The sequence below is a fragment of the Hyla sarda genome, chromosome 3 (genome assembly GCF_029499605.1).
Source record: "Hyla sarda isolate aHylSar1 chromosome 3, aHylSar1.hap1, whole genome shotgun sequence".
Taxonomy (NCBI): Eukaryota; Metazoa; Chordata; class Amphibia; order Anura; family Hylidae; genus Hyla; species Hyla sarda.
The window spans coordinates 27,712,005-27,728,040 of NC_079191.1; the positions used below are offsets into that span (position 1 = coordinate 27,712,005).

Consider the following 16,036-nt stretch of genomic DNA (forward strand, 5'->3'; position numbering starts at 1 on the left):
GAAAGACTCCCTGCCTCCATCTCCACTGCATACTGCCACGGTGTGTCTGGGTCTTGTGTCTCACCTTCCTCATAACCCTCTAGCTCTTCTAGCTGCTCCTGCTCCTCCTCTCCTGTCAGATGACTAGAAAAACTGCCCATCTCGGGAAACCTAAACTGTGCTTCACTGTCCCCCTCCTCCTCCTCCTCCTCCAGTTCAGCCCCCACAGGGATCATGTGGCCATGAGATGTAGGCACTAGTGTTGCTCACGAATATTCGCAATTCGAATATTATTCGCGAATATCGCATATTCGCGAATTCGCGAATTTCGCGAATATAGCGCTATATATTCGCAATTACGAATATTCGTTTTTTTTTTTGTTTTTTTTTTCACAGTACACATCACAGTGATCACCCCTCTCTGCTTCCAGCTTGTGTGGTGTAAAGAAGGCTGTAATACTACTGTGTGAGACTGGCGTACGAAAATTCGCATATGCTAATTTTCGCATATGCGCATTTTTGCGTATGCTAATTTTGTATATGCTAATATTCACATATGTTAATTTTCGCATGCGCGAATTTTCATATATGCGAAAATAAAACGAGAATATAACGAATATGCGAATATTCGCGAATATATGACGAATATTCGTCCATATATTCGCGAATATTCACGAATTCGAATATGGCCTATGCCGCTCAACACTAGTAGGCACCACATCTCCTGTGCCTTGACCAGCCATTGTTTCCAACTCATGTTGTAGTAGATGAAACAGTGGAATGACGATGTTCATCCCTTAATCCTGGAAGCTGACTAATAATGTGGCTTCCTCAAAGGGCCTGAGCAAACAGCAGGTGTCACGTATGAGCTGCCACTGGTTGACATTGAAGTTACACAGGGGAGTCTCCCTCTCCGCTTGGATCATCGAGAAATCGGTGATGACTTTTCTCTGTTCGTATAGTGGGTCCATGATATGGAGGGTGGAATTCCAATGTGTGGCAACTTCGCAAATCATTGTATGCCGTTCTTATGCTGCAGTGCGAGGAGGGTCTACTTTGCAGTGTACGAGTAGCTGAAGTGCATGCAACATTTCCTTCCCATTGTTAAGATGTCTCACAGATGGGGGGCGGGGGGGGGGGACACTTCAGGACCCGATTGACAACCAGATTGAACACTTGTGCCATGCAAGGTTCATGTCTCAGGCCTCCTTGTCAAAGCGCAGATAAGATGTTCTTCCCATTGTCGGTCACCATGGTTCCCATTTCTAGTTTTTGTGAAGTAAGCCATTATTCGATATCTTGATGAATTACTTTTAGCGGTTCCTCCACTGTGTGACTCCATTGCCAAGACAAACCCTGTGAAGAACAGCGTGACACATGGTATTCTGGAGGGTAACTGAGACTTGTTTGTGCAGTGGAGGCTGAGGACAGCCAGAGAAAGTGGAGGCGGAAGCAGCATGACCTGTCCAAGTTGCTGTTGTGGCTGTGCAGGAACCACATTCACCCAGTGGGCCATAAAGGACATGTATTATCCCTGACCGTGGTTACAGCTCCAGATGTTGGCACTGCTGTGCTCCTTGGTACACACCAACAGGCTCAAGGACTGGCCCACCTTCTGTTCCACAAAATTGTGCAGGGCTGATACTGCCTTCTTCGCAAAGAAATGACGGCTTGGGACTCTCCACCTCGGCTCGGCACAAGCCATCAGTTCTCTGAGTCCACCACTTGAAAAGGGAGGGACTGCAGCACCAGCAACATGGACAGGAGCACATTCAGCTTCTGCGCCGTTGGATGAGTGGGCACATACTGTTGTCTCTTGGACATGACTTCGCCGATGCATTGCTGGCGGAATGACTGACTCGAAGTAGGAGGAGAAGGAGCATTTGGAGCCACAGAAACAGGAAGCGGCGTGTTGCTGGGAGATGCAGGAGGCTGGACCACCATATCGGAGCCACGGTTCTCCCAGGCTGCTTTATGGTGACGCTGCATATGTTGACGCAGGGCTGTGGTGCCAACATTGGGACCCTGGCCACGCTTCCCCTTCTGCAAACACATCTTGCGTGTGGCCAGGTTAACATTCTCCGGATGCTCGATGAAAAACTGCTACACCGCCGAGTAGCTGATTTTCCCTCCAACAGTCCACACTGTTTTGACTGCTACTGCCGCCAACTCCAGGAACCCCTGTTCCACTACCTCCTTGGAAAGTATTCTGCTGCGAAGCAGGTGGTCTACCCCGGGCACGTTTGGCTCCAGACTTATGCCACCATGCTGACTGCCAATCATGCTACCACCTTGCTGGCTCAGCTGCAGCCTCACGGGCAACCTGCAACCCTATTCTCCTGATGATGATGAAACCCCTTCTGCACCCAGCTCCCAAGTGTGATCGGCTTCATCATCATCATCATCATCATCATCATCATCATTATCATCATCGAGTTGTGTCTGCACGTCACTGATGTTCTCCTCAGGTTCCTCAATAGTGTCTGCTTCGGGAGCCTGAACGCTCGCAACACCACCTCCCACGCCACACACCTCATCAATACTTGCCCGCCTAGCGGAGGAAGTGACGGATGTCTCCTCCACTTCTTGGCTGGGCAGTAGCTGCTGACTGTCCTTTAACAGATCGTCCTCACTAAATAGTGGAGCTGAACCCACAGCAGAAGATACTTCTGTGGGGGATGGAACAGCATAGGACAGAGGCAATGGGAGGACAGGGACTGCTCCCGGGTCATGACAACTGAGGGTTGTGTCTGAGGAGCCCACCGACTGTTGACTAGACGTGTCAGATGTCACTTGTGATGAAGAGGATGACCGTGTTAACCAATCAATGGCGGCAGATGGGTTGCTGGTCGCGACACCACTACTAGCTGATACCGGGAGCTCAGGCCTCTCATTGCAACTCCTGCTGCCACTTGCCCCTAGTCTGCTGTTACCGCTGCCTGATGAATTTAGGCCTCTGCCACTCCTCTGTGCACTTCCTGGCACTTATCTGCATGACATCCTTAGTGCGTATATGATGGGAGTACAATACGCTCCACTACGCTTAAAACAGTATTTGTCTACAACACCAGCAGGTGTGTACTTTTGCCTGACCTTTGTATCTAGGCCCTTAAGACTTTAACAGGAAGAAAATGTCACAACACTTAGAGGTACGCACAGGTTACACTTAATAGAGGACAATATGCTTTTAGTGCTCTGCTCACCCTAACTGACTGGCTACTATTAGCTTTTCAGTTGTTGTACACCAGTGCTGCAGCACACAGTCACTGTGTACTACACCCAAAATTGCACTTTCGCTTTCAATCTCACTCCCTTACCTATCATTGCTTCTAGGCTGGATTTGGGCTTGAGGTGAATCGCTGCTGTATAAAAGCTTTCCTGTGCAACACACTGCTCTCTGTCCCTCTCTGCAATAGAACGCTGATGTGACTGGGAGTTGAATCGCTGCTGTAAAAATGCTTTTCTGTGCAACACACACTGCTGTCTGTCCCTCTCTCTCTCTCTCTGCAATAAAAGGCTGAAGTGGCTGGCAGCAAGATGGCTGCTGATTATGTAGGGCTGTGACATCGCAGGGGTTGCTGGCTGCTGATAGGCTGCATGCTGCATATGATTCAGGGTCATCCCACCGACCCTTGTTCCCACCTTCCCAATATTCCTTGCCCAATGTCCTTACATGGGGATCCACCATTTTAGATGCCCTGGAGCCTGGACTTTTCATGACATTCGTAACGAATTTGGATTTGTCAGATTCGATTCCCTCATCCCTACTGCCCTGTCATTATTAAAGAGAACATCCCCTGGCATGAGAAAACTAGTAATGTGAACAGGAGGAAGATTGCTGTGTTCTGTTTTGTTTGTAATGTTAAAAAGTGTAGAAACTACATTTTCTTAATTTTTTTCCTATGGTTTTATTAGAAATATATATTGTATTATTTTGTTGCATGTTATTAAATAAAAAAAAAACATTATAGTAGTTACATTCTTGCATATAGGAGCAGTATTACAGTAGTTATATTCTTGTATATAGGAGCAGTACAGCTATTATAGTAGAAAGAAATGGGATTGTCCAGCGCAGGATATCAAGCAATGCGGTTTTTATTCAGCAGTAACAGTGGGTGATGACCAGGTGACGCGTTTCAGCCGCACTCAGCGGCCTTAGTCATACAAGACAATAGTGCAAGTGAGTTGCTTTTATGGAGGGGAAAATTGGGATCCGCCCTCATGGGAACCTTCCCAGGGCTTAACCCTTTATTCACCTCCACCTAGCATACATAGTAAAAACGCATATATAATGTGAACAACAGTCAAAAATATTAAAACACTTGATTCACAAGTGATAATATAGAAAAAGACATTAGTTCTTACTAAAAATACAAAAGCAAATTACAAAATGTCAGATTAAATATGGATATGTGCGATCTTGTTACAATAAAGTGAAATGGGCAACCTATGTTTAACTTAATACCACGTTATACATATCAAAATAGGTTTTGACAACCAATATGGTTGTATGTCCGTTCAAAAAACATCGGAAGTATCTAATAATCATACAATAGGATCGCACATAAACATATGGATGTATATGGGACAATTTAACTGTCTCAAATATCCCACATATAATATGCATATTATTCAATATTCTTTTGTATATATATATATATATTATTTATTGCATGTGGAGAAAAAAAATAGACTTCCTCCCCCAATCCAACTACCTATACAAAAACAGTACATTGGGAATGAAAAGTGACATCCTATGGGGAAACAATAAATTAATAATGGAGAATGACATCTTGTCTTAAGTTTAAACCAGAAGACTTCTCTGTCCAGTAATTTTTGTTTAATGTTACCTCCTCTAATATTTTGGGTGACCCTCTCAATCCCCTGAAGGCTAAGACCAGAAAAATCACCCTCATGCTTTTCGGCAAAATGCTTACTAACCATGGAAAGGTGTCGAAACTGGAAATGTGGAATGTCTGACAGGTGTTTTCTGGTCCTAGTCTTCAGGGGGTTGGAGGTGCACCCCACATACTGTAGTTGGCAGATATTGCATGTCATCAAATAAACTACATGGCTCGTATTACAGTTGATATATTCTGATATACCAAATGTTTCTCTAGTAACTGTGGACATGAAAGTTTTAGAATTCTTCATGATTTTACAACAGATACACTTTTAATGTCCACATTTAAAGTTACCCTTGGTATTGAGCCAAGTAGGTTTCTTTTCCATACCGGAACTGAATAAACTGGGGGAGACATATTGGCCAATAGTTTTAGCCCTCCGTGACACAAATTAATACCCATGTTCAAAAATTTTTATATATTGATTATATTGGCTACCATCGGTAGATATTTTTCAATTATTTTACATATTGGTTTGAAATCATGACTATAAGTTGTGGAAAAGACAAGGGGTTTAACCTCCCTGTCTCTCTTGGTAACCTGGGATGATGATTTTGTGCCATATATCAAATCAGACCTATTATTTCTCCTGGCAATATCCTTAGCTCGACCCAATGACCAAGTCCGATATCCTCTCTGTCTCAATCTTACTGATATGTCCTCCGCTTCATTTTCAAACAACTCCAATGTAGAGTTGTTCCTCCTAGCTCTGATCATTTCTCCCACCGGGAGGTTTTTGACCACGTGTGGTGGATGGCACGATCCTGCTTGCAGTATCGAATTTGTGGCCAGTTCCTTACGATAAGTAAAGGTGGTGACAATGAAATTCAATGGATCACACCTCAATTTCAGATCCAAAAAGCTAACCTCAGACTCATCACAATGTAGTGTGAATCTGAGGTTACAAGGATTCTGATTGAGGTATAGGCCAAACTGCTTTATGGTCGGCATAGACGACCCCCCGATAAACAGGAGGTCGTCTATGTAACGACCATACCACAGGATGTGCTCCCAAAGGGATTGTCATGTGAGAAAAGAAAATTATTTTTCCACCAGCACATGTAGATGTTTGCCAATGAAGGCGAGAATTTGGCACCCATAGATGCTCCGGTGATCTACAGAAAATAGTCACCATCAAACATAAGAAAAATTATGAGTGAGTAAATACTCTACCACCAAAATAATAAAATTCTGCAGATCACCGGAGTATGGGGCATAAATGGACAAAAACCACTTAAGGACAATTAACCCCTTAAGGACTCAGCCCATTTTGGCCTTAAGGACTCAGACAATTTAATTTTTACGTTTTCATTTTTTCCTCCTCGCCTTCTAAAAATCATAACTCTTTTATATTTTCATCCACAGACTAGTATGAGGGCTTGTTTTTTGCGTGACCAGTTGTCCTTTGTAATGACATAACTCATTATATCATAAAATGTATGGCGCAACCAAAAAACACTATTTTTGTGGGGAAATTAAAACGAAAAACGCAATTTTGCTAATTTTGGAAGGTTTTGTTTTCACGCCGTACAATTTATGGTAAAAGTGACATGTGTTCTTTATTATGAGGGTCAATACGATTAAAATGATACCCATTATTATATACTTTTATATTATTGTTGCGCTTAAAAAAAATCACAAACTTTTTAACCAAATTAGTACGTTTATAATCCCTTTATTTTGATGACCTCTAACTTTTTTATTTTTCCGTATAAGTGGCGGTATGGGGGCTCATTTTTTGCGCCATGATCTGTACTTTTTTTTATACCACATTTGCATATAAAAAACTTTTAATACATTTTTTATAATTTTTTTTAATAAAATGTATTAAAAAAGTAGGAATTTTGGACTTTTTTTATTTTTTTTCGTTCACGCCGTTCACCGTACGGGATCATTAACATTTTATTTTAATAGTTCGGACATTACATTTTTTTTTACACTTGAATAGTCCCCATAGGGGACTATTCATAGCAATACCATGATTGCTAATACTGATCTGTTCTATGTATAGGACATAGAACAGATCAGTATTATCGGTCATCTCCTGCTCTGGTCTGCTCGATCACAGACCAGAGCAGGAGACGCCGGGAGCCGCACGGAGGAAGGAGAGGGGACCTCCGTGCGGCGTTATGAATGATCGGATCCCCGCAGCAGCGCTGCGGGCGATCCGATCGTTCATTTAAATCGCGAACCGCCGCAGATGCCGGGATCTGTATTGATTCCGGCACCTGAGGGGTTAATGGCGGACGCCCGCGAGATCGCGGGCGTCGGCCATTGCCGGCGGGTCCCTGGCTGCGATTAGCAGCCGGGATCAGCTGCGCATGACACGGGCATCGCTCCGATGCCCGCGGTTATGCTTAGGACGTAAATGTACGTCCTGGTGCGTTAAGAACCACCTCACCAGGACGTACATTTACGTCCTGCGTCCTTAAGGGGTTAATGCCTCCTTATGTGGGATCACAGAGTATAGAGCAGTGACATTAGCCGTTATCCATCTCATCCCGGGCTCCCACCGGATGTTGTAAATGGCAACCAGGACATCCCTGGTATCTTGGAGGAAACCCGGGATGAGAGGGACTAACGGCTGAAGTCTGGAATCAACCCACTCACAGAGTCTCTCATTGAGAGAGCCAATTCCAGCCACAATGGGACGCATCTGAGGAGGGAATACGTTTTTGTGGACTTTAGGGAGCGAATGAAATATTGCCATAACTGGATTAGCTATTTTAATATAGTCTGCCTCTTTGGACATTAAATGGCCGTCATTCACTCCCAAGTCCGCCAAGCTGTATAATTTCTGTTTGAATTGAGGTGTTGGATTCACTTTTAACATTCTATACATTTTTGTATCAGATAAAATATCCATATTTAATTGTCTATAAAGTTTGGAATCCAACACCACAACTCCCCCGCCCTTGTCTGCTCCACGAATCACTATATCTCTAATTTCAGAAAGCTCTTTCAAGGCCATTTTCTCACATTTTGTTAAATTATATTTCACTGATGTAACATTTTGTGATAATTTGTATAAATCTCTTTTGACTAAATTCTGAAATTGTTTCAGTATAGGTGTGCGTGACATTATAGGATAAAATTCTGGGTTAGGGGTTAGGAAGGAGGGTTCTACCTGTTTTTTTAGATGTTGCTAATTGCTGTAACTCCGAGAGAGTGGAGAGGTCCCGGAAGGAGAATCCCTCCACTCTATCGGATGTCTCATGATCAGTGGTGTACTGGGATGCTGTGGAAGGAACATCATAACCAACAGTCATAGCAGGTGCAAATTCTGTATTCAAATCAAGAAAATCATCAGAAAAAAAACATAATCACCCGTGCCCAGACCCACACTACCTCCCCCCTCCCCAAGTCCTGTACAGGTTCTTGAGTGGATCTTTGCTCCTGAATTTTAGCAAAATGTTTCCGCACCGTGATGGAGCAAACAAAGCGATTAACGTCCAGCATTGTTTTGTAAAAATCAAAAGAACATGATGGAGAAAAGGACAGTCCTTTAGAAAGTACCTTTAGTTGCGGTTCGGACAGGATCCATGCAGAGAGATTGAAGACCGGGATGCAGGTTAGGTCTGTTTGGCTTGTTGTCTCCGGGTTCTCTTTACGGCCATGATGTTTACGGCCCCGGCGTCGTTTTTTGCAGACTTTGCTTTACGGGTCTGTGGAAGAGGAGAAGAAGCTGCTTCTGGAGTATGTGGAACGGACATCTCACCCGGCTCCATTCCTGACATGGAATCCACGTCCGTCTCACTGAAGCTGACCCTTGTTGGTTTGTTGTTTTTATTGTATTTTTTATAGTTCCTGTGATTTTTAAGGGTTAAGCCCTGGGAAGGTTCCCATGAGGGCGGATCCCAATTTTCCCCTCCATAAAAGCAACTCACTTGCACTATTGTTTTGTATGACTAAGGCCGCTGAGTGCGGCTGAAACGCGTCACCTTGTCATCAACCACTGTTACTGCTGAATAAAAACCGCATTGCTTGATATCCGACGCTGGACAATCCCATTTCTTTCCACGATTATATGGACTGAGGTCCGTTCCTGTCCGTAAGCGGGGGGGGGGGGGGGGGGGCGACCGAGTGAGCTGTGCCGCACCTGTTGCATCTACAGTTTTATAGTAGTTATATTCTTGTTTATAGCAGACAGTATTATAGTAGTTATATTCTTGTATATAGGAGCAGTATTATAGTAGTTATAATCTTGTATATAGGAGGCAGTATTATAGTAGTTATATTCTTGTATATAGGAGCAGTATTATAGTAGTTATAATCTTGTATATAGGTGGCAGTATTATAGTAGTTATATTCTTGTATATAGGGGCAGTATTATAGTAGTTATATTCTTGTACATAGGAGCAGTATTATAGTAGTTATAGTAGTTATATTCTTGTATATAGGAGCAGTATTATAGTAGTTATATTCTTGTATATAGGAGCAGTATTATAGTAGTTATATTCTTGTATATAGGAGCAGTATTATAGTAGTTATATTCTTGTATATAGGGGCAGTATTATAGTAGTTATATTCTTGTATATAGGAGGCAGTATTATAGTAGTTATATTCTTGTACATAGGAGACAGTATTATAGTAGTTATATTCTTGTATATAGGAACAGTATTATAGTAGTCATATTCTTGTACATAGGAGCAGCATCATAGTAGTTATATTCTTGTATATGGGAGCAGTATTATAGTAGTTATATTCCTGTATATAGGAGGCAGTATTATAGTAGTTACTGTCTTGTACATAGGAGCAGTATTACAGTAGTTATATTCTTGTATATAGGAGCAGTATAATAGTAGTTATATTTTTGTATATAGGAGCAATATTATAGTAGTTATATTCTTTTATATAGGAGCAGTATTATAGTAGTTATAGTGTTATATATAGGAGCAGTATTATAGTAGTTATATTCTTGCATATAGGAGCAGTATTATAGTAGTTATATTCTTGTATATAGGAGCAGTATTATAGTAGTTACATTCTTGTATATAGGAGCAGTATTATAGTAGCTATATTCCTGTATATAGGAGGCAGTATTATAGTAGTTATATTCTTGTATAAAGGAGCAGTATTATAGTAGTTACATTCTTGTATATAGGAGCAGTATTATAGTAGCTATATTCCTGTATATAGGAGGCAGTATTATAGTAGCTATATTCTTGTATATAGGAGCAGTATTATAGTAGTTATAGTCCTGTACATAGGAAAAGTATTATAGTAGTTATAGTCTTGTACATAGGAGCAGTATTATAGTAGCTATATTGTTGTAAAGAGGAGGCAGAAAGAAACTCGACACAGAAATCGGGGTAGGAACGAGCACTACTGCTGTTAAGGAAAGAAATCAGGATGCCACAGTAGCACAGGACAGTTTATGGAAGTTCAAGTTAAAGGACAATGCATTTTGGCACTAGCAAGTGCCTTTCTCAGGTCCACAAAACAATTAAAGCATAACGTCCTGTAGCCTGTGTAGTGCCAGGGGGGCATCCTGATTTCTTTCCTTATCAGCAGTAGCGCTCGTTCCTACCCCCATTTTTGCGTTCACTTTTCTTTCTGCCTCCATTATTTCCGTACCCTTGCGGATATGGATAGGGGAATTCGAGCTGCACAACTGCATTTACCGCTCTCCACACCGCACCCAACCCAAGTGAAGTGCTGTCTTTGCTGACCACCCCAGCAGGTCATCACATCACTCCAGGTGCAGTGGGTGCTTTGTTGTCCATCAGCTTTTTTTTATTCTACACGAGAGAGCACCCCTCCTTTTTGCTTTTTCCTCACACTTGTAAAGAGGAGGCAGTATTATAGTAGTTATATTCTTGTATATATGAGGCAGTATTATATTAGTTATATTCTTGTATATAGGAGCAGTATTACAGTAGTTATATTCTTGTATATAAGAGACAGTATTATAGTAGTTATATTCTTGTATACATGAGGCAGTATTATAGTAGTTATATTCTTGTATATAGGAGCAGTATCATAGTAGTTATATTCTTGTATATATGAGGCAGTATTATAGTTGTTATATTCTTGGAAATAGGAGCTGTATTATAGTGCTTATATTCTTATACATAGGAGCAGTATTATAGTAGTTATATTCTTGTACATAGGATCAGTATTATAGTAGTTATATTCCTGTACATAGTGGCAGTATAATATTAGTTATATTCTTGTGTATGGGAGGCAGTATTATAGTAATTATATTCTTGTACATATGGGGGCAGTGTTATAGTAATTATATTCTTGCACATAGAAGCAGTATTATAGTAGTTATATTCTTGTATATAGGAGCAGTATTATAGTAGTTATATTCTTGTATATAGGAGCAGTATTATAGTAGTTCTATTCTTGTACATAGAAGCAGTATTATAGTAGTTATATTCTTGTATGTAGGAACAGTATTATGGTAGTTATATTCTTGTACATAGGGGCAGATTTATAGCAGTTATGCTCTTGTATATACGAGCAGTATTATAATAGTTATATATCTTGTACATAGAAGTAAGTGTTATAGTAGGTCTATATATTTTTTTTTACATGGGAGGCAGCGTTATTGTATTTACTTTTCTGCACATAAGAGGCATGGGGGGGGGGGGGCGTATAGCTTCAGGAGTGGGGCATATAGCTTCAGATCCACAGTGTGCAGTGTCCATACCGGTTACTCTACTCACTTCTTTTATCTCACATGACTGGCTTATGAATTTATTACAGCTCTGTACACACATAAGTGTCAGTTTAATAAGAATATTTTCTTACCGTTATGGGATTTGAATGCCTGCACTAAACAACTGGATTCCTCATTGATCTTGTCTTCTATGGTTTTTTTCCCCATACCGAACTCACGTAATGTAGAAAGAGAGAAACGTCTCATGACTTTAGCGTTATGTCCACTAGAGAAAATAAGACCTGAAAAATATATGGAAAGAGTAAAACCTGTGCTTTTTATCATCTGTTTATTCTGTATAAAACAACATTATTCTAAAGGGGCCACAACACTAAAATTTGAGAATGTAGTGACAAGAGTTACCTTCCATTCTGGACTTCGTACCTGGCTTTTATGTAAAGCACTTAATTATTGAAATTATATAAAATATTATTTAAAAATTTAAAAGTCCCTTTTCATAAATTATAAAACGTCTTTAAACAAGTCTGCAAACTGCAAAAGTTCTTGAAAACTGAAGCCTGAATGAAACATGAAAATTTTTTTAGACACTTTCACATTATAAACACAAACCTTACTTAGAGTCAAATCAGCACTTTATTTAAATGCTTTAATAGCTATAAATACCTATGATGTTTTTCTAGGAATTTCTTCATTTTATTGTCACTTCTAAATCACTCTTCATATCCTATATACCCTACAAAGCTTTTTATTTATGTGAATAAGTGTTTATCTATAGCCTATTAGAATGTTAAATCATGATTGTGATTATGAAATTTACAAGTCCCTTTTCATAAATTGTAAAATGTCTGTAAACAAAGTCTGCAAACTACAAGGCTCTTATAACAGCGATCAGAGAAGTGCTAAACATTGTTACATGATGTGCATGACAGACAGAGCTGTAGCTTGCTCTTTTGCTCCTGAGGCAAGAAGAGAAAATTGCGCACTCCCCATTTTGGCTTGGGGCACCAGTTAGAAAATAAAAATTGCAGACACCCTTACCGAATATTTAAAAAATATATATGTTTCTTATGTAGATTGCAGAACGGTTTTATGCAGCGACTCACAAATGACATTCACTGATCAGAGTAATTCTCTTTTTCTTTTTTTTTATCCCCTTCTGGCCCAGGACATCATGATAATCTGTTCCAGACAAAACTTGTCAGGGCAGAACCGGCAACACAAACATATTAATATTAGGCTCTGCACTTTCCCAGCATTATCCTCCCCTTTTCCCCACAAATGACTCCAAGCTCTTCCAAACACAACGCACAAGGGGGGGAGATTTATCAAAACCTGTGCCGATGAAAAGTTGCCCAGTTACCTATAGCTTGCTTCTTTCATTTTTAACAAGGCCTCTGCAAAATGAAATAAGTAATCTGATTGGTTGCTATGGGCAACTTTTCCTTTGCACAGGTTTTGATAAATCTCCTCGAATGTTTACAGCCTCAGTCAAATGCCTCCAGCACCCCCCCCCCACAAGCACACACAATGCCTCCTGTCTTACCCATATTCCTCCAGCCTTCCCCACACACAATGCCTCCTACCTTACAACACACAGTGACAGAGGGGTGTACATGGGAGATAAGGGTGTAGAGGGGTGTACATTGGTGACAGAGGGGCATACAGGGGTGACAGGGGTGTAGGGGGGTTATAGAGGGGTATACGGAGTAACCATGGGGTGTACAGGGGTGACAGAGGGGTTTAAAGGCATGACAGAAGGGTATAGATGGGTGACAGAGGGGTGTACGGGTTAACAGAGGGGTGTCCAGGGGTTACAGAGAGGTTATGAGGGGTGACAGAGAGGTGTAGAGGAGTGAAAGAAGAAGGGTGGGGGTGCACTACCTGAAGCTGAGTAGGCCTCTGTCAGCGCCGCCCCTGCTCCTTCCCTACATCCACAGCATTCTGCTGAGGGATTAGGGAGAAATCAGAGTCCAGAGCTGCTCCACAGGAGAGGGAGGATACACGAGGATTGGAGCTGCAGCACCACCCGTCCCGACACTGCATACAGACTTCCCTCCCGCCTAGCCTGCATGCCTGTGACTTACAGGTGCGCAGGCCTGGGCAGGAAAAATAAAATAAAAATTGCACCATATTTCCCCAGTTGGCACCCGGTTGGGACTCAATGCTTCAGTGTATTGTGCACTGGACTCCCTGTGCAATCAGGTGCAGTGGCCAGGGCAAATTCAGCCCCAGCTGCTGCTCCCCCTTCAACAGGGCACTGGAGGCAATCACCTCACTCACCTCATGGAAGCTACAGCCCTGATTACAAAACATGCAAGAACAAAAAATACAAACTTCAAAAAAACACTAAATTCTGTGATAAAAGTGCTATAAAAAAAAAGAGGTAGTATTATATGTGACAAGGTCATCAAGGGTGGATTTAAATGGGGGCAATTTAAGTTGTAGAAATTTCTGCAACAGTCCATTCCATAAACCTGAGTGAGGTTGTTTAACAAGGAAAACTCTGAGATACCACCAGTTGGTTTCAAAACAATTTTTTCCAGATTTGTAATTGTCTTCTATTTAAAAATCTTAACACTTCCACTACTTGGAGCTGTAATTACTGTGGCTGCTGGCACCAGATATGCCCTCCAATGGGTCCTCATAAAAGGATTTAAAGAAATTAAATTAAAATTAAATTAAAAAAAACTCTTTAATCTCTTCAATTGTGACGCCAAATGATCTCCCGACCCTGCTGCCATATTCAGATGCTCTGCGGCAGTGATTCTAATAGAAACGCCTGTAATCTGCATGTGACTTGTACATTTTTAAATAATATTTAATATAATTTAACCCCTTGCCGCATATGGATGTTTATAAACATCCATAAGCAGCTCCTGAGGTATGACGCTCGCTCAGCAGGTGAGCGCGCATCATACTAGGTCGGTCCCCATAGCTATAAGCAACCAGGACCCACGGCTAATGCCGGACATCACCGATCGGGCTGATATCCAGCATTAACTCTTTGATCGCCACATCTAAAGTGAAAGTAAAAGCTTCCCGGCACCTCAATCAGGCTGATCGGGACCAACGCGATAAAACTGTGATGTCCCAATCAACTAGAACGCAACAGGAGAGTGTCTTACCTCTTTCCTGTATGTCCAATTGGAGATTGATTGCTCCAAGCCTGAAATCCAGGCTTGAGCAATCAACTGCCAATAAAACCGATCCCTGCCATTGCATTGCAATGGCAGTGATCATTGTATTGAATCAATGTACTGCATGTTATAGTCCCCTATGGGGGCTATAACATTGCAAAAAAAGTGAAAACAAAGTTAATAAAGATTATTTAAAGGGGTACTCCCGTGGAAAACATTTTTTTTTTTAAGATCAACTGGTGCCAGAAAGTTAAACAGACTTGTAAATGACTCAAAGTAGAGAAAGTAGTCAGCTCACTCGGCCACCGCACGGCAATGTAATACTCCAAGGATATGAAGAAAGTAGGTAGATGCCAGCGATTAAGATACTTCACCTTTATTGGAACCACGTAAAGTCTTCAACATGGAGAGACTTCAGTAAGACAAACATTTAAAATTCCAGGAATCAGCGCCAAGCATGACGCGTTTCAGGTCATGTGACCTTTCATCAGATGGATGGTGGGAAGCAGAGGGGTGAGGGAATAAATCCCAACCTACTAATTGAACAGGTGAGTAGAGTAATTTTAGCTCACGAGCCAGGGATTAACCCTATATGTTCCAAAAGTAGAAATACCCGTCTGCTAAACATAACAGGTACAAACTCATAAATCATTAAACACCTATAACATTAGTTACAAAATAAGTGCAAACAATATAAATGAAACCTGTATATTTTAAGGAGACACAAAATGTATGTTTAGAGGAACAAAGGTTGCCAAAACATTAAAAAATATAGTGAATAATAATATGTACAAAGCATCAATGGTAGCCTAAAATTAGTTAGTAGTGGAGAATGACATCAGATTTTAAATTTAACCCGTGTGGTTGAAACGTGCGCAAAGAGTAAATCCAAAAGATTTCCCTATTGCGTAATGATTTGATGCGGTTTCCACCTCTGTCATGTGAACAAACTATCTCAATACCTGAAAAAGAAAAATGGGCTACATTACCATCGTGAACATTTTTAAAGTGTTTGGAGACATTTGATGCGTTAGTGTAAGAACTGCTGCCGATAGCTCTAAGATGTTCCTGGATATGTTTTTTCAAAGTTCTTTTGGTGCTGCCAATGTAAGATACATTGCAGCTATTGCAGTCTATTTTATATATAACGTGAGTGGATTCACAATTGATAAATTGTTTAATCGGCACAGAATTCGAATCGGGAATTGAAATCGTAGAGGTCTTGGCAGCATGTACACACACAACGCATCTAGGTAAACCGCATTTAAAAAATCCATTTAACTTGATCCATGAACGAGAACCGGCAGTAGAAACAAGTGGCAAAGCACTCGGAGATAAAAGATTACCTAAATTAGGGGCCCGTCTACTCGAAAAATGTATGCCATTTT

At 41.2% G+C, this 16,036-nt stretch overlaps 1 protein-coding gene across 1 annotated transcript in view; it reads right to left on the reverse strand.

Moving 5' to 3' along the window:
- Positions 1 to 16,036, reverse strand: part of LOC130360516 (cytochrome P450 2C5-like) — a 78,517-nt gene that overhangs the window by 49,782 nt on the left and 12,699 nt on the right. The window contains exon 3 of the mRNA XM_056563017.1: positions 11,643 to 11,792. Coding sequence (XP_056418992.1) covers positions 11,643 to 11,792 — 150 coding nt within the window. The remainder of the gene's footprint in view (positions 1 to 11,642; positions 11,793 to 16,036) is intronic.